Source organism: Lissotriton vulgaris, chromosome 10 (genome assembly GCF_964263255.1).
Source record: "Lissotriton vulgaris chromosome 10, aLisVul1.2, whole genome shotgun sequence".
Classification (NCBI taxonomy): Eukaryota; Metazoa; Chordata; class Amphibia; order Caudata; family Salamandridae; genus Lissotriton; species Lissotriton vulgaris.
The window spans coordinates 945227691-945253325 of record NC_141698.1 but is presented as its reverse complement, the minus strand read 5'-3'; the positions used below and the strand labels follow the sequence as shown (position 1 = coordinate 945253325).

The 25635-nt window shown below is 41.3% G+C and overlaps 1 protein-coding gene across 3 annotated transcripts in view; it reads left to right on the top strand.

Annotated features, from left to right (window-relative positions):
• Window positions 1–25635, top strand: part of PPP1R9A (protein phosphatase 1 regulatory subunit 9A) — a 782694-nt gene that overhangs the window by 593697 nt on the left and 163362 nt on the right. For all 3 annotated transcript variants that reach the window (XM_086941937.1, XM_086941939.1, XM_086941938.1), the window contains one exon: window positions 17403–17574. In XM_086941937.1, the coding sequence (XP_086798063.1) occupies window positions 17403–17574 (172 nt within the window). The remainder of the gene's footprint in view (window positions 1–17402; window positions 17575–25635) is intronic.

Sequence of the window (25635 nt, the reverse complement as noted above, 5' to 3'; positions counted from 1 at the left end):
CAATAAACTATCCCACTCAATGCAGGGGAACATGTGTTGTCAGACCCCAACAAGATGGGCACCAAGCTCCTCTAAACACAGCAGGGTGCTGTCTAGAGGCTGGCGAGAACAGCCAAGGGTTTGGCTTAATCAACCTATCTGTGTGGAACTCTACTCTTATTGGGAAGAGAGGACACATGAGCGTGCCATTGACAGGCAGGTTTTGGTACTGTCTAGCTGGAACCCCATTCCTTTGTGTCGTCACAGTTGTGGAGATGTAGGAAGAATTCAGCCACTGCATGCACATCTATAGTGTGAGTAAAGATAGAAAGGGGACATTGCCATGCATGGCCAGCCGCGGGCCTGAACCTATGAGTCCGCGTTTGCTCGGGGACAAAATGTCTGGAACATATAATGTACTGTTCGTACACCCTCTTTGTACCGCCTCTGAGGAATGCTCAAGGCAATTTGATTTTAACATGTCTAATTTATTTTAACCTTTCTGCATTATCTCAGGCAGCAAGAGCCAGGCCCAGAGAATAGGTGGCTTTGGTTCCCATGGAAACCTGCTCAGGGCCCGGTTTGTTACAATGTAATTGTCTGGCACGGAATTATCACTGTGTCTGAAGAGGCCCAGACAAAGTAGGGTTGGAGTGGACCATTTGTATTTAATTGTATTACTGTGTCATTGTATTTGTATACCATATTACATTAATAATGTTCCTGTGTTAGAATTTTCAACTTGTCTGAAGCACCGCTTAGGCAGTCTATGCCAGGACAGTGTGTGCTGTGCTGCTCCTTCTAACTGCTCTTGTCCCATGTGGTCCTTGAGCTGTTCTTCCTAATATAATTGGATTTAACATGGAGTGTCAACAAGTTAATATCCTCAAGCTATCTTCACTGCAAGCAGCAGCTCTCAAGAGCTCATTTTGAAGGAGCATGCTGCTGGGTGCCCCCAGGACCAATGCACAGCCAAGTTATCTGTGCCAAAATGGCTTCTGCCCCATAATAGAGTTAAAAAAAAAATTGCTGTGGCCAGGACTGGCCTAAGCCTCTGGCACACATGTACTGGTCCCAGCCATGCTGAGCAAATTCTGTCTCTGCCACCATCAATCACGGGCTGCTGTCTCTTGGCCCCCCTGGTGCCGCAGACGCCAGATATCATAGTTTCACCAGCCGTGCAGGTGGCTCGTGCAACCGATGTAAGGGCACTCTTCAACTCGGTTCATACAGGACTGGCTGCACTCTACAGGACGGTACTCCTGTCCTAAAGCTCTTACTAACTTTGGCAGCCGCCAAAAGTGTAGGCTTACGCAGTGATAGCCACTGGCTGACACTAAAAAGCACAAATCAGTGCAGGCTGCGTACCAGCAGGATGTTTTCATTTCAGATTCCTGCCGCAGCTAGCCCGGTCCTCCAGGAATTACTGCTACTGCTGCCAGAATTCATAATTAAGTGACTCCACAGACTGCAGCTACCAGCCTGAGGCACAGGCAGTATTTACCTAGCACTGTCAGTGACTCTTTTGGTAAATCAAACAGCCGTGCCAAGTACCACGCATCAGGGGTTAAACTAATGCATGTGGTCCGCATCAGTGCACTAAAATGCAGATGTCACACACGTATAGTGCCTCCTGACGCTGTGTGGCGAAACGGAGACGAATGTTGGACCCACGCTCCATTAAATAAAGCAAAATATTTTTTTATCACTTTCTTAACCTTCCATTTCAAGGGTTTTGAAGCAGTTTCAAGATATTTTAGGGCTTCATTGATCAAAAGGGTATCATTTCTAATATTTATCTCTTTCTGTGCACTTCATTGCTTGGTTTTACTTTGGAAAAAATGTTACTCTAAGTATCACACATTTGGCAGTTGAGTTTTTTTTATATAAGTACACTGAAACCAAGGAAATGTCACACAATCTGAAAACTTGGCAGCTATAAGTATGAAGCCTTCTCACACCCCTCTGTTTCCCTCGAAACCCCTTGGTCTGGAGCCTGGCTGCAGAGACACACAGCCTCCAGGAACACTCCCATGTGTGTAGCCTTCTCACACCTTCCCTCAAAATCCCTGAATCTGCGGCCTGGCTGCAGCAAGGCACAGCCTCCAGGCTCCCCCCCTATACAAGGGCACTAGGTTAGGGCCCTCTATTTCTGGTGCTTTGCAGCAGCTTTACGATCTTCTAAGAGTTTCTTGTTGCTCAAATGGGTCTAATTTCTGATATTTATATATGTTTCCCTCGTCTTCGTTGCTTGATTTTGATCGAGAGAAAGCGTCACTCATACTTATTGAATGTCACTCATAATTACACTGAAATTATGAAAATGGGACTTGGGTTTCACTTAAAATTGGGATGCCATTCTGGATAGATTGTGCAGAGTACATTCTGCTTTTGTTGTTATGTTATGAGATTTTGTTGAGCGCACATTTCACTCAAAGGTTTCAAAGCGCTAGCCTATCCTGGGAAACAGTGGAGGAGAAAGAAAGAAGAGCAGACTGAAAGAAGATAACTCAGAACAGCCAGGTTTCGAGAGCCTTATGGAATTTTCTGTGGTTGGTCTCCATACTTAGACGTAGAGGGAGTGAGTTCCATAGAGTGGGGGCAAGATATGAAAAGGTTCTCCCACCATTTCTGGCGATGCTGATCTTGAATGGGATAAGAAGATGTTTGTTGGCAGATCGGAGAGTTCTGGAGAGGTTACACCTAACCAGTTTATTAGCAAAGTAATGAGGACCATGTCCACAGATGGTTTTGTGGACCAGACAATTGATCTTAAATGTTATGCGTTTTCTGATAGGAGGCCAGTGGAGAGCTCTCAGACTTGGTGTCACTCTTACCTGCACGAGCCGCGGCTGCAGCCAACCCTCTTCATCCATTGGCCTTTTATTGTAGCATTCACATTTTTCTTTCACCAGCAAAAGCATTCATCATGGGACAGTGTGTCAATCCACTCCAGCCACTGGCTAACTTCACTGTGTGTGACATGATTCCGTCCTTTAGCAAGAAGCCAATCCACACACAAAATGGTTCCTTCAAGTGCCAGTGACTTATGTGGCAATATATCATTTTTGAGGCCAATAAAATATTTTTGTTTTTAGCCACTGTGTTTCTTTTTAGATTCATGGGGTTGCAGCAACCTCCCCAACAAAAACCATGACCAAGCAAAGCAAGCATAGTCCAACCCAAAAGACTGGAAGGCAACTCCAGACTTGCCAGCTTTGCCACTGCTTGTTTTTACTTTGTTTCTTGCCCTCACTATCCTACCACATGCAAGGTTATTGAACTTAAAAAATAAAAAAAAAATCTGACTTAGGAAGAAATATTTTCTCTAAATGACTAGAAGAAGATCAGAATTATGCAAGTCAATCCATGTTTTTGGCATCAGTGTTAACTTAGGGGCATGAAGACACAGGCAGGTTTAATGTCATACATCAGAGAACTGTCCACTGTAAGCACATATTTCTCGCCTTGCTTGGCTCAGATATTTAGATCCACTTTGCAAGGGAACAAGCACCCTGTTCATTATTTGGATCCATTTTGCGGGGCAACAAATACAGCCGCTCCACTTCAAATGGAGCCAGCAATCTGCAGCGAGGGCATGGGGTGTCACAGTGGGGGTTAGCGTGATGAGGGGTCTCAGCACAATATACTTAACACAACATTATCATTCAAACACTTTCTATTACTGAGAACAAGGCACCAGATCAAACGTGCTTACATCCACTCTCCGGTATTACGAAAGGGTGGGATCTATACCTTTGAATGACAGACGTCTGAAATTACGCAGGGATGATGAAGCTTCCAACACACGACATCCTGATTGCGTCACTGGCCTACAGAGTGCATACAACCATAGATCATAACTGTAATGAAGATCTTTAAAACAGAAAGCCCTGCATCGTGCATCTCAGTTCAGAAAGTTGATTCTTGCCTGGCTTCCGTCTCCTGCAGCGTCTGCTGCTCTGTAGGTGCCCATTTTCCTGCAGTCTCAAGCCCCCGGCCTGTATGCATTATTTAGGCCACAGGGCTCAGAGCCCTTCTCCTTACCACATCCACTTGCCCCCCGGCTGCTCCTCAGATGCCGATCAGCATTTCCGTTGTGGCCGGAGCAGGAAAGTGCTCAGACAGTCAACACTTTCCTCCTGAATTGAGTGCCTTTATTCACAGCGCTGGTTGAGAGCCCCAGAGAGGCCCCGCCTCGTCGTCCACGTTACTCCTTTGCCGAGATGCGAGGCTGCCGCACCGTTGTGCCCCTCGGTCAGCACCTGGTGAGCTCACTCTGCAGCAGGTGCCTTCTGGGATTGGGCGCTGATAGGCCAGGTTTAATATTTGCCCAGTGGTGGCTGAGGGTCATCCCTCTCTCGTCTCCCCTAGCCAAGGAGCGTGACACGTGCCATTTTGACAGGGCTCCTCGTGGTGACCCAAGGTTGTCGCAGGCCTGGAAATGCCGCAGGGCTTGATTGGACTGCTCCGATTGTATGTTTCATCTTCAGGATCAATCAAGTTGGATATCTGCGCATGTTTTCTTGTTTTGGTAAATTACAATTTGCCCCAATTTTATTTTAGATTTTTAGGCCAGGTTATTTTAGGATTGAGTAAAAAATGTTGTGCTGCTTTTTAATTTACATTCATGTTGTTAATTAATCCAGAGAATGATAGGCCTATGATGTTTGATCAAACGAAATCTGATTTAATTTGAGGAAATTAATGTGGTATTAGTTAGTCAGGGAGTTGAGCACCGATATTACCAAGTATGTTTTTTTCATATTGATAAGCAAATAATAGTATAAGTAAATCAAACAGCTGTGTACTCATGCAGACTGGCATACTGTCTGACTTTGTAAGATTGACTTTGTACCTAGCAACTGTACCGGGTCTTTTTTTTATTGATTTGCGAAGATCAAGAAGGGATTGTTTACATTCAAAATATCAATAGGTAAATCAGCAGCATACATTGATATTTTATGCTGTAGAGAGCCATTACAGACCCTTCAAGGGGTGCAGCTGGAGATTATTAGAATGTGGTTGGATTATCACAACATTGAGTACGGGGGAGAGACAGCCTGACTGTTTCTTTCTTCTTAACTTCATTTAGGGTGTAACCAGGGCCACTGGAATTATGCGGGAGGGGTGCACCAAATTAAATGATAGGGTTCCCTAAAGTATGCGGCAAGAACAAGCAAATTATGCAACATAATGCAGCACATTTTTTAATAGTATTCCTTCATAATTTTGTAAATTTTACACATGGTAATACTATCCGAACAAATATTTAATCTCATTAATACTCATTTAACAATCAAATACGAAAATAAGCAACTGAAAGATGACCAGTTAACCTTTGAGAAGTGCCTTCCACTAACGCGCAAACAGATGTTGCCATGTTTTTAGTAACTTTTGATCCTTTGAGCTAGAACCAATTTTTTTTTCTTAAAATCTACAGATTATGCAGCTGATGGTGGATTATGTGAGAAATGCAGCAAATACATTACTATGCGAAATAAAGCAGCCGCCACAGAATCGTCTAATCCCAGTGACCCTGTGTATAATTATTCCTCATGATGGATCCTATGGATTCCAGTTTATCACTTTGATCCAGTGAATAATGGAGCCTTTGAATCAAGAGGTTTCAATATGAAGTCCAAGCACACATAGCTGAAGCCGTCTTCAGTGCCCAGCTACCACATCAATTAGGTCTGAGTTTTAGCCAAGATCTTTTAGTCTGTACTTATAGGAAAAACCGCTCTGTGGTAGCCACATAGTGGGCCCGATTCACAGAATTAACTTAAGACAAAATCCTAAACTTACTACTTTTGGTATTCACAGAATGCACTTACTACTTTTAGTATTCACAGAATGCACTTACTACTTTTGGTATTCACAGAATGGATTTAGGACTACTAACTTTACGTCCGCACTCGGGCCGGAAATTCCGGCCCGGTGGCGGAGCTTGCTGCCCGGAGGCGTAGCTTCCGGCGTGGAGGCGGAGCTTGCGACCCAGAGGCGGAGCTTCCGGCCCAGGGACGGAGCTTCTGGCCCGGAGGCGGAGCTTCTGGCTCGGAGGTGGGGATTTAGCCATGGCTGAAATCTCCTCCTCTGGGCCGGAAGCTCCGCCTTCGGGCCAGAAGCTCCGCCTCTTGGCTGCAAGATTGAATTCCATGTATTAGCATTTTGTAGTACGTTAATAACCCCTAAAACAAACATAAACAGCATAGTATATTGTATTACAATAAACATAGTGATTTTTTTTTTACCCAGCTCCACAGATACCAAATGTTGTGCACATCCTTATTACTTCTGCTTGCAGCAAACCATATCTTAATATAAGTTGCATTCTGATGGATACATCTAACTGCAGATGCTTATAGTATAATTTTCCTAGATGACAGACAGAATCTGGATCGTTTTCATAGCAATTGATCCCTCTCACTGGCATTGGACTCTGTGATGACCTGGCTCTGCCTCCGGAAGTGACCGTAGGGAGCTGTGTACAGGGCAAAGCCCTGCAAAATTATGCCAGTATCTTCCTTTCAGGGCCTTTCAACATGGCCCCAAGCTATACTTCCAACGTTGTTGCTTTTTGCCAAATCTAAGATTGTTCCTCAATAAGACAGTGTGATAGGGAAACGTCCCCTTTAAATTTCACAGGCTTTAAACCATGCCACAATTTCAGGAAGCAGATGTGAGTTATGGATCCACACAATATCTGCTTGTAGTGCCTTGGGTCGGGGCACAACTCAAAGTTATGCAACACATGTTACCTGATTCACTCAAAAGTGATCAGTGAGCTGGAGGTAAAGCTTTGCATTGCTGAACATTACAGAAAGTTGACCAACTCCTGCTTCAAGTCATGGACCACCTCCAGATCTCTGTCTTCTGGGAACTTGAAGTTGAAGAATACATTGTGCCACAAGCTGAAGATGCCCCTGCTGTCACCCAACTCCAAACTTGTACTGAAACTGGTCCCAACATGTCCCTAAGCCTTCTGGCTGTTGTCAACCCTGAAGTAGGTAGAGGCCATTCAGAAGGCCATGCTACAACATTTCAGGGTGATTCTGGCTCCCTCTTGAGCACCATTGGGCACAAAGAGCCACAGGTGATCCAATTTAGATTCCTGCTGGTAGGTCTGTCCAGGTGGCGGCTAACAGTGTTGGGCCTCTGACCAACTACCTGCTGCCACCGGCCCATGCATTGTCTCCTGCGCCAGAGACCTCATTGGTTCTGACAACTCAAGTGCTAAATCCTACTCCAATGCCCGTCTCTGATCTAGAACAGTCATCAGCCCTTGCCAGCCTAGGTCTTGAAATGCGTTTACCAAGATGCAGTACCCAGCTTTTAGTGATTTCCAGTCTCTTCATCATTGTCAGTATTACCTTCATCTGGTAGCCTTGTTCAAATCAGACTCTAGTGCTGTTCAAGGGTACCAAAATGTTCTGCATGACAAAAACAACAATGGGTAGACAGAGAACTTTCTCCTCTCTCATTTCTGGCCTCTATGCAGATCTGTAGAATGACAAGTTCCTACATATTTCCATTTGGACTCCAAGAATTAGTGTGGGTTTTGTTACCTTTTCTCCCCTTTCTTCTGTAGTCTTGATGTGCGTGCTTTAATTGGGCAGGGCATGGGCTCAGTTAAAAACTCGCTGCTCCAATTGAGTCAGCACTTGGTTTCTGACCTGGTCCTGTGACCCGGAAGGTCTTTCCTTGTGCTTCCGGATTCATCTTGGTTTCCTGTTGGGATTGTATTGCCTGACCTCCGATTTATGGAGTCACTCGTAAGCTGCTTTGCCTTTCGTCTTGGATACGGGACCAGTACTGGAATCATACTGACGTTTTTTTGAGGACTAAGGACTGGAAAAGACAGAAGTATTAAAAAACTCGTTGCTCCCTTTGTCTCGCGGTTCCATGTTTTGTCATTTTTTGGTACCACGCTAGCCACCTTTGCAGGGAATCCTACAATCTGCGGAATCGACCTTCAGGGTAACGCAGCTGCATTTTCTCTGGGAGATTCCTGGTATTTACCTTCCCCCCCCCGCCACAATGCTTAATTTGTGGAAAAATCGGGTGCACCCAAATTCCCTTCAGGTTTATTTATAAATATAGAGAAGCAGTTTTTTTTGTTCGTTATGTCTCATTTGGCGTTTTTTTCCCCTTCCCTTTTTGTCTTCGAATTCATGGAAAAGATAACTGAAGAGGTGTACTGTTTTTCATTTGTATATCCGTGATGGTATACATGGACGTTGCTAATACATTTCATGAGCATACCGGCACTGAGACTTATACAAGAATTTAAAAACCATTGCTTTCTAAAAGAAACAAAGAAGCACTTGGACCCTTTCTTTGAGGGTAAGAGATTTCTTGTGGGTACCCTGCATATTATGCCTACAAAATCAAGTATGTACATGGATGCATAACCTATCTCCTTTCTTCTCTTCTTTTCACCTTCTGTAGGTGTCCTGGGGTCTACTGGTCTCTGATAGTTGGTCCAAGGATATCCGAGCATTTGTGTTTTGTTCCTCACCTTCTTCCATGGTACAAGCCTTCCATCACTATAATTATTGGTGGTGTTGGCGACGGGTGCTAGAGGAGAGGAGTGTGATTTATTTTTGCTCCTGCAGTATTGGCTGGTTGAGAACCGGTAACAGGAGACCACTGCCACACTCCTCATTGAGGAGAATCCCTCCTTCACAGTAGTAGACAGAAGGGTAAGAGAGGTATTGTGCTTACAGCTACCCACAATATAGACCATTGCAAACTTATTGACCGAAATCTTGCAGCCTGGTTCTGCCACTTTAACTACTTCAGATGTCTTACTGCCTCTTAACGAGGCCCTGATGGAAACCTTGATGTTGATTTGCTCTAAGGCATGTTCAACCTGACCAGTAAGTGATTAGTAGCAAGATATCATGGGCCAGCCCCTAGAGATATTACATTTGTGACTGAACAAATGGCTCTCAAGAACTTGGCAGTTGAAGCTTCTACTAGCAATATGAACCTCAACACATTCCCCGTGCCCCACCAGACTGAGAATCAAAACATACCAATGCGTTTGGAAAAAGGCTTTTCTCTTCTGCTAGCTTTGCCCTGAGATCCCTGAACTCTATCGGCCTGTTTGAATGTTACACTCATGCACTTTGGGATATGACCAGCAAGATTTTACCCGTAATCCCTGATGAATTCAGGAATGTCTGTGCTCAGAAAACACAAGACAGATAGGATACAGCAAAATATGTTTTGAGGGTTTGCCTGGATATAATGGACTGTGTGGACCACTCCATAGTCACCAATGTTTAGATCAGTTATCATGCCTAGATGTATGCCTGAGAATTTTATGGGGATATGCACACATTCCTTATATATGTATTGTTGGTTGTGGGCATTTGAAGAGAAAATGGATTCTGCATTTGCGGGGCTCAAAGACAGCCATGCCCCTGCTCGTTGGGCTTTCTATCCCTCACCTGTCAATTCTATCAAAAATACCAAAAATTCAGAGGCTCACCTGTCTCCAAATACATCCCTAGATACCTTTCAGAATAGCCAACCTAAACTCTTTAGTCACTTAAGAGGGAATGGTGTCAGAGGCCATGGACATTACCAGTGTGAGCAGTAATCTTCTTCTTACAATTCCCAGCCTCAGCTGCAGCCAAGCTGCTATCATTCCCCCTCCCTCAGACATGTGCAACTGGTAGGGGTCCGCATTTGTCTTTTCCTGTCAAGCTGGCATGCTGTATCTTCTGACCAGGTGGTGCTTCGGATCATTCAACAATGTTACACCCTCTCCTTCACATTCCACCCCCTCCCCCCACATATCGCATCCGTTTTGCAGACTTCAGCAGATCAAGCCTCTATTCTGCAGGAAGTCTGGTTGCTACTGGCCAGAGGGGCCCTAGAGAAGATCTTAAGGTACAATAGGGCAGATAGTGCTCCTCTTGTTATTTTTCGATGCCTAAAAAAGGATGGCAGACTCAGGCACATTCTACTCCTTCAAATTTGCACACCTTCTTGTGGAAGAAAAAATTTAAGATGACGACTTCGACCCAGCTTTTTTCCACCCTACATACTAGGTGCAGGATTCATCCCTTGGACTAACAGGATGCATACTTTCACGAGTCCTTCCAGCAGTCCCACAGATGTTTCTTGCAGTTCGTTGTGTGGCCAAAGCCGAATTTTCTGTACTACTCCTTAGGTGTTTACAAAGGTGATCGTTTTGATCACTGCACATCTTCACAGGTCGGGAATACATGTATTCCTGTACATCAATGCCTGTCTGTCGAGATTGGCCTTTCCACAACAGCCGTGGCCACCTACAAACAATGGATTCTGTTGTGTGATCCCTGGATTTTTTCATCAGCGAGCTGAAGCCCCACCTGCAGTCTGCATAGAGGATTCCCTTCATTGGAACGTCCTGTACACTGACCTTTCCATCTCACAGCGAGTCTGGCGTCTTTAAGTTATGATCCTGATGTTTGGGGCTCACTATTGTGTTCTGTCGTGGACATTTCTGAGGTTTCATGGCCTTGCACATTATGGTGGTCTCATATGCCTGTTACCACATGTGGGCCTTGCAATAGAATCTCTGCATGCAGTGGGCAAAGCAATAGGCAACCTTTAAGACAATGTCTACATTTCAAGTAACATATTATACACACAAAAGAAGGGGCGAGATGTGCAACTTATAACCGGCCTCCCAAACCATAAATCTAACACGCACAAAAGCGATGAGGAGGTAAGAATCAAAGATGATCAACCTCTCTGTGGACCCATATGTGGTGATAAAAGTGACATCACCAACTAATAATGGCATGTTTTGAAAAATAGGCGTGCTACTACACCCTCTGTGTAACCAACACGAGGGGTGGAACAATGATTTGTTCAATTTCAAAACACTCAAAGGGATCCACTCTGCAGTGTCTCATTAAAACTACTGTAGAAGTATCCTACTCATTTATTCTGGGCCTTCTAAGAAGGGTTAATACACACAATGAGCTGGTCTTGGAGTAGTACCACCCTACCATCCTTCTACACTGTCAACATGTTTCGGACAATCATCTACTGTCACTTTGGGCCGATGGCCTTCTTCAAGTCTCAGATACCTACAATCCCTGTCACTATCAGTGAAAACTGCTTATTAGTAGACTGTGAAAAGATAATATCATGTAGCAACCTTACTCGTCTTCTAATTTCATGAGACCAACCTCAGGAGTACTTGGAGAGTGACATATGGCGCTACAGCGGTCCCTTGATGAATGTGTGACTACAGGACGATGCCTCCGCTCCTAACTCATACAAATACCATGATAATTCCTCTTCTCATGGAATTAGGTGACAAGTAAAGTTGTTGCATGATATTATCTTACCATTGTTCACTAATAAGCAGGATTGACTGATGGTGACAGTGATTTTAGGCATCTTGACAGGAGATATGGTATCTCTGGAAATGGCTGGACCTTCAAGGGCTCTCCCTAATGGCCAATCATGGGAGGCTACATTCCAGAGTAGGCACGCACAGCAGACATCAGCTGGAAGACACAAATCGCATCTTCATCTGGAGGTTGCTCAAGCTATCTTTGCCCAATGGAGTCTGGCTCGGTTAGATCTTTCACCATTGCTGGGAGCACGCACTGTCTTGATTATTCAATACCTGAGTTTCCGCCAAAAGTTTCCTGAGGAAAATGCAATCCCACTGCAGTAGTATTCAATTCCACTGTACACCTTCCTGCTCCTGCTTCTCCTGTGTCGACTTTTGAAGAGGACAAGGACAAAGTTGGCTCAAATCATTCTGATAGCTCCATATTGGGTCAGAAAAATGTGGTACCCAATCTTTTAAGCCTGATCATTTCTCCCCCCAGTAGTCCTATTTTTTAGGAAATACGGCAGGGTCCTGCGCCGGAATCTCCATAATGTTCACCTGGATTGTGAAGATTGAGACATACCACTGAGCATATATAAGTTATCCACAGAAGCAGTGGATTTTATTCTCATGGCTAGGCTCCCATCCACCAACACTATTTATTCCAGTTACGGGATTAAGTGCCCTGATGTAAAGAGCGTCAAGCAACCCTTGGCAGGCCAAACTGTTCAATGTTTTATTATTGTTTCTATCTCTGACTCTAGCAAGAATTTGTAGTGGGCATTGTTAAAAGTTATTTGTTTTTGCTTGAACCCTTTCTATCTTGGTCTGATCAACCTTTGTTATTCAAGTCACCCGTTGTAGTGCCATTTTGAGCTGTCTTATATATGTGTTACTCCCTGCTTCATTCTACATGCGCCAGAGGGACCTAAACTTGGTCTTTACATTCTTAATGTGCATGTCCTTCGAGCTCATGTGCAATTATTTTCCTAGATTATTGACCATCAAGATGGAATTTCTCTATTTGATTACTTCTGTGTACCACATCAGCTAGCTGTAGCCACTATCAGTGCACTTTCTCAACACCACCTTTTCCCAGATAAGTTGGTCCTGCAAACAGTTGCTTTCATTTTGCCACATGTGGTATCGCCCTTTCATATGGAGAACGTCATCACCCTTCCTGCCTTTTTCACTTAGCCTTAACCCTCTAAGAAGAGCTTCTAAATTTGCCATAAAGAGCACAAGAAACCATTACCAGTGCTAAGAAGGAAAACACACTCAGAAGTGAACCGTATCCCAGTGTTTCATCCTGTGCAGTAAGACATGCTATACCCTGGCTAATAAGGAGCCTCTTGAGCACAGTTCCAAAAGAGCCAAGGCTGCTACAGCAGGTTTGGGCAGTATCTTTCTTGTAGGAGATCTGCCTGGCTTCAACATGGACATCTGTACACATCTTCACCAGTCAGCACTGCATAGACAGACAGTCAAGTATGGAGATATGACCACTTTACTGTCCCTCTCCTGGGGCAAGTCCACATCTCACCTCTTCCACCTTTTTGGAGGTACTGCTTTGATATCTATACAAAAGGTGAGGAATACGCTGCGAGAAGAAAACATTACTTAGCTTTGACAGCTCTCTTTCTAGTGGCCTCCCTCCTACCTGTTCTGTGGAGTGGAGTTTTAGGCATCTAAAAAACTCCCCAAATCATTCATCCAAGTTATTAAGAGTGATCTGCCTTTGATGTTATCATGCTGGGGTGGCTATGTGGGGCTCTGTGCCATCTTTTTTGAAGACAGAGTAAGTTCACTGCCGAGTCCAATGACACCTCCTACCAGCACGGGGGAGCAATTGCTATAAAACAGTTTCACATCCATTCTAGTGCTTGAGGAATTTCAGAAGGTGAGGGATCTGTGGTTAGAGTATTCAGCAGAAAGAGCATTACAAAAGATAAGCAACTTATTCCTTTTTCCTATAAGTGAAAACTGTTTTTGGGAATTCTTCTTTGACAACTACACAAATTTCCTTCCATTTATAAAAAACAGATAATACACACCAAAATATGCATAGGAATTCATAAGCTTTCTGCTCTTATGGTATTTAGTGGACTAGAAAAAAGAAGTTTGTTTTCTCAGCACACTACTGCACAGCATTACCATTTCTACTGAAAATTCAGTAATCATATTAAGTGAAGAGCAGTATGGCATGGGACCTCAACCACAAGAATTGTCTGAAACCCAGTATTTTATATACCCTATTTTTATATTGTGCAGTTCAGCTCTGGAATCTCATGTTGCCTTAGCAGTAAAATACTACTCTCCTCACCAATAAGCATGAATTTAGCAGAGTAAAAATCTGAATAAACTTAGGGCCATTTAATAAATGAGTTCTCTATCAGAATAGGGGAAAATAAATGATTTTCAGAATTGTCAATCAATATGATACAGAAGAATGGATACATTTCCCATGAAGGCTCAGATACAGAAAAACTAAATTGCAAGCCATAGTAAAATCCCTATTTAACAATTGTAACTAGGAACATTCTAACTGTCAAACTCATAAAGAGTCCTAACAGCATCCTAAGAAAAGAAAGTCTCAAAATAATCGGACAGAGTCTTGGAAGGAAAATGGGAAGTCTCCCACAAAACCTTCAAACCATGGTTTTTTATACACAATGTATGCATGATAATCAATAAACATGCAAATTCAACATGGTATGGTCATGGTTAGGTCACATTGGCAAATCAAAACAACTATGCAATTATTAAAGTTTCTTAGCACTAACCCATTTCTTAAGTTAATGGATATCTTCTGCTTGCTTCCTCAGCAACTGCACTCCAGACAGGTACAACATAATATGAAAGATATTTCAAGCAATAGTTAATAGAATTATGTGCTTGGGCATGCCTGCATTGGAACCTACTGTGGAAATCCTTATAAATAATGCATCATAAACACGATGGAAAGCTTCATTCACAATACTTGTTTTCTATTATTATCATCCCCTTTTACATCATAACATTCTGTGCTTCATGAAAACTATGTAGAGAGATGACTTGCATCGGGTCAATGACAGAGGGGTGAATGACATGAGCAAGATGAACCAACAACAGAAAGGACATCCATCTTACATAAATGGTGGCTCGCACAAAAGTATGGCAAAACTAAACTACACTATAAATAACAAATTTCAAGTGCAATATTATTAATTCATTAGCCACAACTATAAGCATCATTAAAATTATTAATTTGCACACGTAATTTGTCACCCAAATTTGCACATCCTAAAAAGCTTTGACAATTGTACCATTGATTACTAACAGCATGTACTTACTGGCTGTAGTTGCCTCCAATAACACAGTGATTGGCAGGTATGCTCTATTTGTTTTGCTGGTTATATTCTCTGCCCAGTTGCATCAAGCATATCCACTGCAAGTATATCTCACAGTTCTCAATTTCTAGCACTAACCATATTGGTATTTACAGTGCCAGTAGGGAATAAAGAATCTATAAATACGACCAGTATCTTAAACGTGGTGTTTTTGTGGGATAACAGAGTCTCTTGATACCCCCCCAAGGTTGGGGGAAGATCCCAGTGAACTCATCCACTCTTAGAAAGGGGACAAAACAAGACTCTCTAAACGTAAGAAGACAAATGGTACTAGCCAGATGTTTGACTAGCAGTAGGCTAAAACTTAACGGGAACAAAACAGAACTAATGTTCCTAGGCAACAAGTTAACACTGCAAATCAAGATGAACTGGCCAAAAGAACTAGGACTTCCCTCGGAGCATAGGAGCCCCATAAAAAACTTAGGGATGTGGTGTCTCACAATGGAGTCCCAAGCTGTTTCGGAATCCTCAGGATTCCCCCGAAAAATCATGGACCTCATTCCAGAGGAGACCCAGAGAACCATGGTACAGGCGCTGGTGGTCTCGCGTCTTGATTACAGAAATTCTCTCTTCCTGGGGTCACCGAAATATGTATTGAATAGATTACAGGTGGTGCAAAATGCAGCAGCCAGACTATTTGGAAAAACACCTAGACATGAATCAGCTCGAAAGGCACTGAAGCCGCTCCACTGGCTGTCAGTCCAGGCCCGGATTAAGTTAAAAATGCTGTGCATAGCACATAGGTCCTTAAAGAAAAAAGGAACAACCCTATTTAGAACCCTGTTCACACCCTACACACCAGAAAAATCCTTAAGATCTTCCACAGAACACCTGGCCAAAACCACCAGAGTTAGGAGAGCCAGATGGGGAGGAAGATCGTTTTCGCATATAGGGCTGAAACTTTAGAACTCTATGAGTACAGATCTAAGACTTACCATGAACGATTTGGCCTTCAGAAAGAAACTGAAGACTTGGCTTTTCCCAGGTTGAGCCCCAGGCAATGCTTACTCCTGCTCCACAGTGCTGGGTAGCCCACGGGCAGCTACGCGCTCTATAAAACTCACAAACATAAACATAAACTGCTACCTTTCACAAATATTTACGTCCACTATTCATTTGAGGATTCTCTGGAAACAAACCAATTATCTGGTCAGTTAGTTAAATAACCCATTTGAAATTACTCATCGTACCACCTGCTGTGAAGTAGATGAATTTAGTTGTGTAATACCTCTCCATTCTCTTTAACACGCACATCCACTCACCTAGGCAAGCACAAATTGTCTTCTGAAAGCCTTTAACACCTCACTGAGATAAAGATTAAACAACTTCATACTACATCGCAGACTGCTATGAACATATATTTTAAGTTCTAAAACAGGTTGTAGAACGCCTGCTAGAGGACTTTCTTGCCATGTTCCAGTATGCCATTAGTACACAAATACAATAAACAGTTAATAGTTGTACAGTCCTCTGGTTGCAAGGCCTAAGTATGTTAAGTCCTTTAATAACACTGAATAATATTTAAATAAGGCACAGAATATGTTAACATTGTATGTAATGGAAGTTATCTTTCTCTTGCAACAGTAAGTTCCTTCCAGTTTCTATAGAGACGATTGTCCATTCCATGACTGACAACACCCTAGCAAAGTTTTATACATTCACATTAGTGTAATTGCTCTGTTCCTCTGTCAGATAAAAGGACATTTGCTTTAGTGGTATATTGTAGGTGTCTCTTGCAAATATTGAATTGGTCTCATATTCACCAAAATCTGGTTGCAAAATATTGAAATGTTTTTGACCCCCAAGCTGGAGTGATAACCCAATCAGTAAAGGGAAGGATTCTGTTTAAGACCCCTTTTCTTTGTGATTTAAAAAAAAAAGTTTGCTGATGGGAAGCCAATGGTCCGTAGAGCCACCCAAGATTCTTTAAAAAATAGAAAACCTTTCTTTTTTAATATGGCTGTTTCTCTTTTAACAAAAGTCTACTGTATTTAAAGGCAATTACAGACATGGTAGTCTGCTCATCCCTATGATGTCCTCCAATCGGAGTGAGTAACAATTTGTGACCTACCTCATCAATATTTGCAAGGTAGGTCAGATTGCGACCCACACCAAATCTGAATGTTCCAATCCAACATATCTGTACATAGATTAATTGGGAGAAATAGTCACTGGTCTCAAAATTATAGGTCACAAATTGTGACCAGTATTTTGTGACCAGTAGATAGTATCTCTGCCACTAGTAACCAATAGTATGAGAATTATCATGAATGGCAATCACCATGTAAAAACAAGCATTCTTTGATTAGCTCAGGCTAGCAAGAATATGTCAAACTGAAAAAAGTTAGTGGGCCCTGCTGGAGACAATATTTATTGCATCTGATGAAAATCTGATATTTAGATGTTCAGAATTTATCGGACACACTCATTATTGCAAGTTTTTAGGAGATAACATGGATTTTGGTGCTGACCACATTACATTTTGCATGCCCCAGTAAAATACCAGGCCTTGTTAAATCCCAGTAGGTTTGACTTGCTGAAAGTTAAGGAAGGGTCGATACCGAGTGCAGTAAATACTGCACCACTAGTAATTGCAATCCCTATGCACCATATAATGGGCCACTTTTAATCAGACCTTGTCTGTATATTTTCGGTGAATTAATGTTATAACATATTTATTTCAGATCAGAGACCTGGAAACAGAGGTATATAGGCTACTGAAGCAAAATGGGAGTCAAGTTAACAATAATAACAACATATTTGAAACCAGAACAACTCTTGCAGAAGTCTCAAGAGATTCTCCAGTGGAAAACCTGGACTCAAAGCAAATGCCTTGCACGGATGATTTAAATGAAGGTTTGTTGAAAACAGCCAAAAGCTCTTGGAACTGTAAATAACGGGATTTCATTAAAATGTCTTGCATTAGTGGGGTTCTATGTTGTACATACATTGCTGTACTGCCTGCTGTTTTGATAAAATATGTTCTGTATCTTCATAAACAAACTACAGTGATGCTAATAACATGCAGGCTGGATGATGGGTAATGTTCTTCACGCTTTAGCTTGGTAAAAGATCAAGGTCTGCTTAATGAGGAGTGGTTCCTTTTTTGCATTCATTGCAGCTGTTATAAGATTCAAGAGCTTAGTTCATCTCAATGGAGTAGGTCACAACCATTGTGCTGCAGTCTCTTCTTACTACCCACATGTGTTTGTCTTCTAAGCAGATCAACTAGTGAGCATATGCAAACTGAAGGACAAATCAAGCGACTTGACAACTAGGTGCCCACATATGGAAGGAAAATAATGGTTAAAATGTAAATATACTGTAAGGAATGCATCTTCATATGTGTCACGTGGCATTTTATTCTCGTTGCAGGAGCTAGAGTGAAAGAATGCAATCTCTAGCTCTTTTCTTCATCCTTACTGTTATTACTCTGTGAAGGTTCAATGATCTCTGTTGACAGACAGCGCAAATAGTAATATCTACAATGTGAATGGTACCCCTCATTCTCTGTCAATTTTTAGTGTAAATCATCTAGGTACAGCATGCCATCAGACCAGCTTCACCAATCCTGTATGTATAGTTGACTCAAATTCATTTGTTATTCATTAAAGTAGAGATGAATCTGCTTGGTTAGTTTATTTCTTCTCAAACCTACTCTTTTTTCATTTATGATTTAGAATTTAGATTTTTTTGTTTATTTTTTCTTTTCTTGAAAATGCAGATACTAGGCATCTTTATTTATTTAGGAATTATTTATAGTTTGAACAAGAAGAAGGTGGGTGACAGAGCGCTTTATGTGAGGAAACCTACAGTACATTAACAGGGAACAAGAAGCAGTTGGTTGACAGAGCCTTTTTACATATGAAAACCTACAATACATAAGCACCTATTGTTCATTTTATAAAATTAAAGCGGTCAGTTTTTAGGATAAAGGTTACAACAAAGGCAGTTTGTGTAATAGTTTTACTGCCAACAAGCAGGCCAGAAACTGTGGGTTGAGGGCATCCAGACATATAGTGGGCCTCTTTGTCAGGTGGTTATATCTATGGTCCTGAGGAACTGCCTCCAGTCCCGACCGGGCTCATCTGCTGCCTGTGCCATCGAAAAACAGAAAATTCCAAATCTGATGGTTTGAAAAAAAAATGGCAACCATGTTTTCCACCGTCATGGCCATCATCATTGATGGACAGTTGGATAATATACAGTAGCAGAAAGTCTTTGCTTGTCTCCCATGTCCAGAACATGCCTATCTCCCAGAATCTAGGCTTCAGCCCTGGAATGACAACATTGCTATGGCCTGTATGGAGATCCATCATGAACCATCATCACCACCAGGCCGGGTGACATCATTTTACCATTTTGTGCCTGTGTTGTAATCTCAGGGGAGGTTGCTTTTCCAGGAGTGTTCTATTGCCAGGTGCAATGTGAATGAGTGCCAGGAGCAAACATTAGTCCCACCCAAGGCTCCTGAAGAGTCCTTCTCGCAAAGATGTGCAGGCCCCCATTGAAAGTGAGACACTTTGATAAAAATGGACATTCTTGTGTTAGTGAAAGTACTGTTGTATTCTCTTAATTTGGGAGGACCCAAGATGAGCTGTTGTTCATCATGTTTTCTTTTAGGGCCCTTTTGGGCACTACTCTTGTTTGTTTGACATCATGAAAAGAAGTGTTAATGTGGTACCACAATGTACAAAGTATCCCTTAGTGGAGGCCTCCCAAGTAGTCAAGCAGTCAATCATGTGGTAAATTGTTCAAAGTTGTTAGGGTCTGTAGTTTGGGTGCTTCCAGTTGGAAAGACTGCCATAGAAAAGTTTTCCAGAAAGACATGTTAAGGACATCTACAGGAAATGGGGTGAAAAATGCAATATGGAAGGAAATAACAATTATGTGATTCCTTTGGTGAACCTTCTGGCCACGGAGTGTATGTGCATTTAGAATTAAAGGGCTTAATGCTCCTTATCTGCCGCCATATTTCTGACAATTGCATGTGCTAAACATAATTGGTTTCAGGCACATCAGCAATGGTAAAAAAAAATTACTTTGAAATGCCTCATATCAAGTGCTTTCTACCCTTGTGTGTAGTGTTTCACTTTCACCTAGCCATGATGACATATTAGATACAACACCCTCTGTCTTTGTCAGTGCCATGGCACACCTTTCATTGTGCATTCATGGCAGAAACACTGATGGAGTCCAAGATTACTGGTAAATATGCACCCTCCCCAATACAGACACAGATTGTGGCAGTTTGCACCTGAATTGGAAAGTACACACTAGTGACAAATAGAGCGGCAGTCCAAAGCAATTGCTCCCTTTTTCACTGCAGCATAATAGTAAAAAAGAGTGGCTATGCTGAGCATTTACACATCCTAACTTAATACAGATTTGGGGTAACAGTATCCCACACAAAGAATAAAGGAGTTCAAAGTACAATGAAGAAGAGTCCCCAGAGTGGGGCTCACATGGTAACAGCACCCAACCACCTATAGTGCGAAATTTTATTCTGTAAGATATCCGGGCAACTTATGAGGAAGGTAGCAAAGCACACACTGTAAAATGTTTCCGTAAATTTCTTGATAAGTGAATATATGTACTCACAGGATCGAGTTGCTCTAATTCATCTGCTTATTCGTCAAAAACTTCTGTGCATGGCATGAAAAGTATTCTCCAAAGAAGCAGCCTTCCTGTTTTCCAAGGCTAAAGATACCACAGTTCCAAATATGAAAAAGGGTTAAAAACAGCACATATGATAATCTTCGTTAGTCCTTCAAATCGCGGGCTAAGGTAATCCAAAAGTAAGCTAAGTAAGTAGTAACTTCTTTTGCACTCTTCCCCTTGCTAACCCCTTTATATCACTCATCTTTGTAAAACACCTCAGCTTCTCCCCTTTGGGGAGTCGTAGCCCACACCATAGACCTTGCAGTCCGAGTGTGAGGAGGGAACCAAATTATGAAACATTTCACCCTTGGGTGAGTGAGGGTTCTTGTCCTTAAATGATTTATTTCCCCTCAGCTCCATCACATACATATACCAGTGAGTATACAGGACACCACTTAAATACATGTGATCTGTCTGTACAGTCCCATCAGATAACTAGACGTGCACATTGTGAATTTCAGATCCTGCAGAAAAAACAGCAGCAAGAGACAAACTCAGTCAATCTAGAGTTTGATTGTTTCTCACTAAAACTGACAAAATAGTTACATTTTACAATTGGTGATCATTGGGAGTAGAAATACCCAGATTCAGACCATTTTTCTTATTTAAAAGTATAACAAAAATATGCAAATTGTCCACGATGACAGGCCCTCACTACATGTGCATTGCTTTGGTACCTCAGGTTGGCAAGGACAAAATGATTGTATATGTGCCAAAGAGGACACAGTTCAAATGGCTGGCTGTTCCTACCTTACCAATCAATAAACATTTGTTAACCTTCACAGAGTAATTACTGTCACAATGAAGAGTTGGGCTAGAGTAACGAAGATTACCGGTAAGTAATCTGAAACTTTGTACCATTACATTAATGGAAAATATTTTTGTTCTGTCAGAGTAAGGTGCTTGCCATTATTTAATTTTGGGGGAAATAGTAAACAAGGAGCCAATATATTTTGATTGGGATCTAGTTGAAACAACTTTTTATTAGCATTTGCATTTGCATTTTTGAATTGATCGTCTGTACATGTAATGGCAAAAATTGACTACTTGGTGGTACATTTCATTGTGGAAAAAGTGTGAATTTATCTGTGACCAGGTATCTGATGTTCTAACCTATGCTGCTAATATTGTGCCAACATTGACAGTATCACATGTTCCCTTTGCCTTCATGAACTGGAAAACTTCCTTCTTCTCTTCCTTCCTTCTTTTTCCCTCCTGTCTTATCTCATTTGCTTCGTTGCTGAGTCTCATGTTTATATTCTGCAAATGTGTCCTCTCACAACATGTGTGAACGATTTTCCCAGCAAATATATAATTCTGTAAAAGGTGCAGGACATAAGGTACCAACTTTTAGGACAGTGTACAGGTCATTAGGAATATGATGTTATGCCATGCCCTCACAACTTCACTATCACTGGAACTCTCAACACTTCTTCATATTTGACTTAAAATGGCTATACTACAGTATTATTTGAAGATTTAGGATTTTTTTGTTCAGGAGAAGCATGCATTGAGGAGGACCGAGTGACCCTTTGACTAGTTGATATCATACACTAATTTTTTTTACCGGAGAGATCATAGCCCACAGATGAGGGCTATACCAGTTAAAGGCCATGCGGCTTGGGCCTATAACAAGGAAGAGTGCTTTTCACCACCAGTATAGTCCTAGACAGAAGGGCTATTAGAACATTCCACCCACTAAGGGAAAAATGGTCTGAATGAAAATGGAAGAAGGAAAAAGACACTTATTGGAATGTTGGAGCAGAAGGCTTATAGCAGCCATTATTAGCCCTGAGTCACTCCACGGTTTTCAGTGGAGCGCCCACCATTTCAATTTTCTAATTGTTTTTTCATTTGTAAGAATAGCCATAAGTTGAAAATGTTCACCAACATAAACATCATATTTTCAAGATCCTAATATGAATCTGATCAAGGCCTACGTGTGTATCAGTGTGTTTTTCTTTACTGTTTATAATAGCAATAATAACCTCAGGGTACCTTCCTGTTTAACGATGCAGTGTGTGGGTTGGAGGCGCAGACTGGGGATATCAATACTTCTACCAGGGCATTAACTCTGCTGAAGCACCCTGTATGTTGGTCATTAACATTTTAAAGGCATGTATTTGTATCAATCTTTTAAACTTTTATTGCTGGGCGGTTCTGACGAATTATTTAAGCACTTGTACACAAAATAGTGTCTGTGCCTACCTGGATGATTGTAACCTTTGATATGTGTAGTAAAAATCAAAAACTCAAATGTGTGTTTTTCATTTGTATTATCAGTGTCAGATATATCAAACTTGCACAAGTTTTTGTCAGTCAATCATGTTTTCCTAGCAAAACAACATAGCATGGTGAACATCTTTGCAGGCAGCAACAATCAAGCCACTATTCCCAATTGTAAAATCTCATTCAAGCCAATACGTGGAAATCCCATGCTATGCATGTTTTCACACTGAGAAATAAACTTAACTTACTACCCATAGAATCAATATAAAGTAAGAAAACTTTATCAACGCACATATTCCACAACATGCGATTATACATTAGTGCACAAAACCACCTAAAATGTGATAACATTTCAAATCTATGAGAACAAACATAAGAATTCCATGGTGTCATCGGATATTTATGACTTAGTTTTGTATGTAAGATTAGCTTTGGGGGTAAACTGAACAATTTTCAGTCAAAACGCTATCCATGTTGCCCATTTCAGATTTGGGTCAACATGTAGGCATTTATTTTAGGGTAAATCATTTTGAGAAAAAGTCATTGTAATTTGTAAATACACTCATAATTAAAGTTCACTTTGTTTAATATTGTCCTTTTTGTTTGCTATTGATTTTTACATGAGTTATTATGTTTGATTACATACATGTTTGCTTTTCATTGATTTCAACATCGTTGTATCTAAAAAATTGACATTGGCGCTCAAATGTTTGTAAATTCACAAACCAGGATTACAAATGGGTCCTACAATGTTTGTCCTGCTGTGGTTAATTGTTTTCACACAGACATTTCAACACATCTCTACTATGGTTATGCTTTTCCAACTGTCTAGTCTAAAAGTTGCATGGTTCAGGTTTGGCTCTTCTTTTTAAAGTGGAACAAAATAAGCAACTTTGTGGGCAACACCTCAATATTTTAATTAGTTAGTTTAAATCACGCCCCACTCCCTGTAATAAGGCACCTTCCCACTCCTTGTGAAGCCTGGTCATTAATCTCTCTTCTTCACAGTCAAAATTAGACTCAGGTGATGAGACAGGGTTACTAGTTTAAAAAAATGTCAATCCCATTGAAATATTATCCCAGTCAAATAAGCAAGAAAAATGCAGCTTCAGGATTTCGTTTTAATTATTGGTCCTAAATCTCATGTATAGATTGCAATACCATGTGGTACTGGATCTCTCAGGTTTGCTCTACGTCCTCAGAGGTTTCCCAGTGTGTCTGTCTTCCACCTGTATTCTCTTTAGAGAACAATGCTTCTACCACCCTTTCGCCACCGTAGCCTACCAGGCAGTTAATTCCCCTTGGAAATAAAAAGATAAAAAAACTAAGTAGTTGCACAGTAGGGCTGTTTTTCTCCAATGTGGAATTGCACTGTGTGTACAGTTCCCCATTAGATAAATAGAAATGTGTAAGAACGTCCAATGGGAATGCCAGGCGTACTTCTGACAATATTGATGGATTGCAAAAAGTAGTGATCTGTACACTTTCAAATGAGTACCTATTACAAGGCAGATGTGTATATGTTTTTTTGTGAATCTGCCCATTAGCTTCCAACTTCTGAAATCAGGTAGGTATAATGAGCTGAACTACAGTGCTGGCAATCCCAGTGGACTTGAGTCAGAAAATGAATACATTGGTGTTAGTTTGTGAACAGATCAGGGATTTTTCAGGGATAATGGTAGCACAGACAAGACTAAGCTAGCTAGTTAAATCAGAAGTATGGGTCATATGTAGTAGCATACTGGTCGCAAAGAAACAGTTGCAAATTGCACATTGACTTTTTGCCAACTGTATTTTATTTCGCGAACCAATCTATTTACCAGTAGTTCAGTTCTTAGAATAATGAATAATTGGGTGTCAAAGAACGACCTGCCTAGTTACTAGTGTTTAGGCACGTTGCAATTTCAGCCACACATGATCAACCTCAGTGACAGGGATGGTGACTTGCAAGCACACCACCATCCTTATCTTGCATTTAAAATGAAAACTGTTTTTTTAAGCTGCCTTATTTTTTAAGGAAACAGGGCTACTTTTTTTTTTAATGCATTTTGAAAACCTTCAGTCAAAGTTGCTAGAAGCCCCTTGGATCACTGCCTTCTGCCTGCGAAGTTACAGCTTTAATTCCCAAATTGGATGAGCTCCAAAGAGAAAGAAAAAGAACAAGGAAGAAAGGATTAGAAATAAGAATATATGTTGGCTAAATACAAGTTTAAGGGGAGAATGCACGAAATAATAGAATCAAATCTCTGTCCTGGAGGGGTTAGGTGAAGAAAATGAAGCACCATATAGAATTGGATAGTTAACAAGCATTTGGGGTCAATGGAACAGAAGGCTGCATAGATTTGAGAAAGCGATAAGCTAGACAGAAGATAAAATAATTATATCAAAAGTTGTGAGGTTAATTGTCAAAGTAGAGCTCTAAGATCACAACCTTAAAGAACATCACAAAGAGAAAAAGATTTAGGTGACTAAACAGTTCAAGACAGGGAGTAGGTGTGGAAAGAAAGATTGAGAGTAAACCAAGAAGTTACTGACCCAAGTACTCACCGCAACCTCAAGGAGGTGGAGAGAGGCGAATGTGGAATTATGTTGGACACACAGATATCCAGAATGAGAAAAAGGTTTTCATTGAGTCAGTAACAGGTGTAAAGGAATTAGTGTCAGACTGAAGAATTGTTTCATTATAGTGACCAGAGGTATGCTAGGCTGGAGAGTAGTGAGGACAGTATCAGGATAAAAATAGAATGAAAGTTGCCCAGAAACTACATAAACCAAGAGTATGAAAGCAGAGAAATTGGACCAACATTAGAGAAATAGAATGGGTCATATGAAGATTATATAGGGTGTAGTAAGAATATTGTTTTACATCAACAACTATATTTGAATACATTTGGAATTGTTAAGTGACAAGCAACTGATATGTATTTTAATTTGTTTGATCAAATTAGTATGATTATGTTTCCCTCATTAGGTGCTCTCCATGGATCCACCCACTTTGAGTACTGTTTTTCCATATCAGGACTCTGG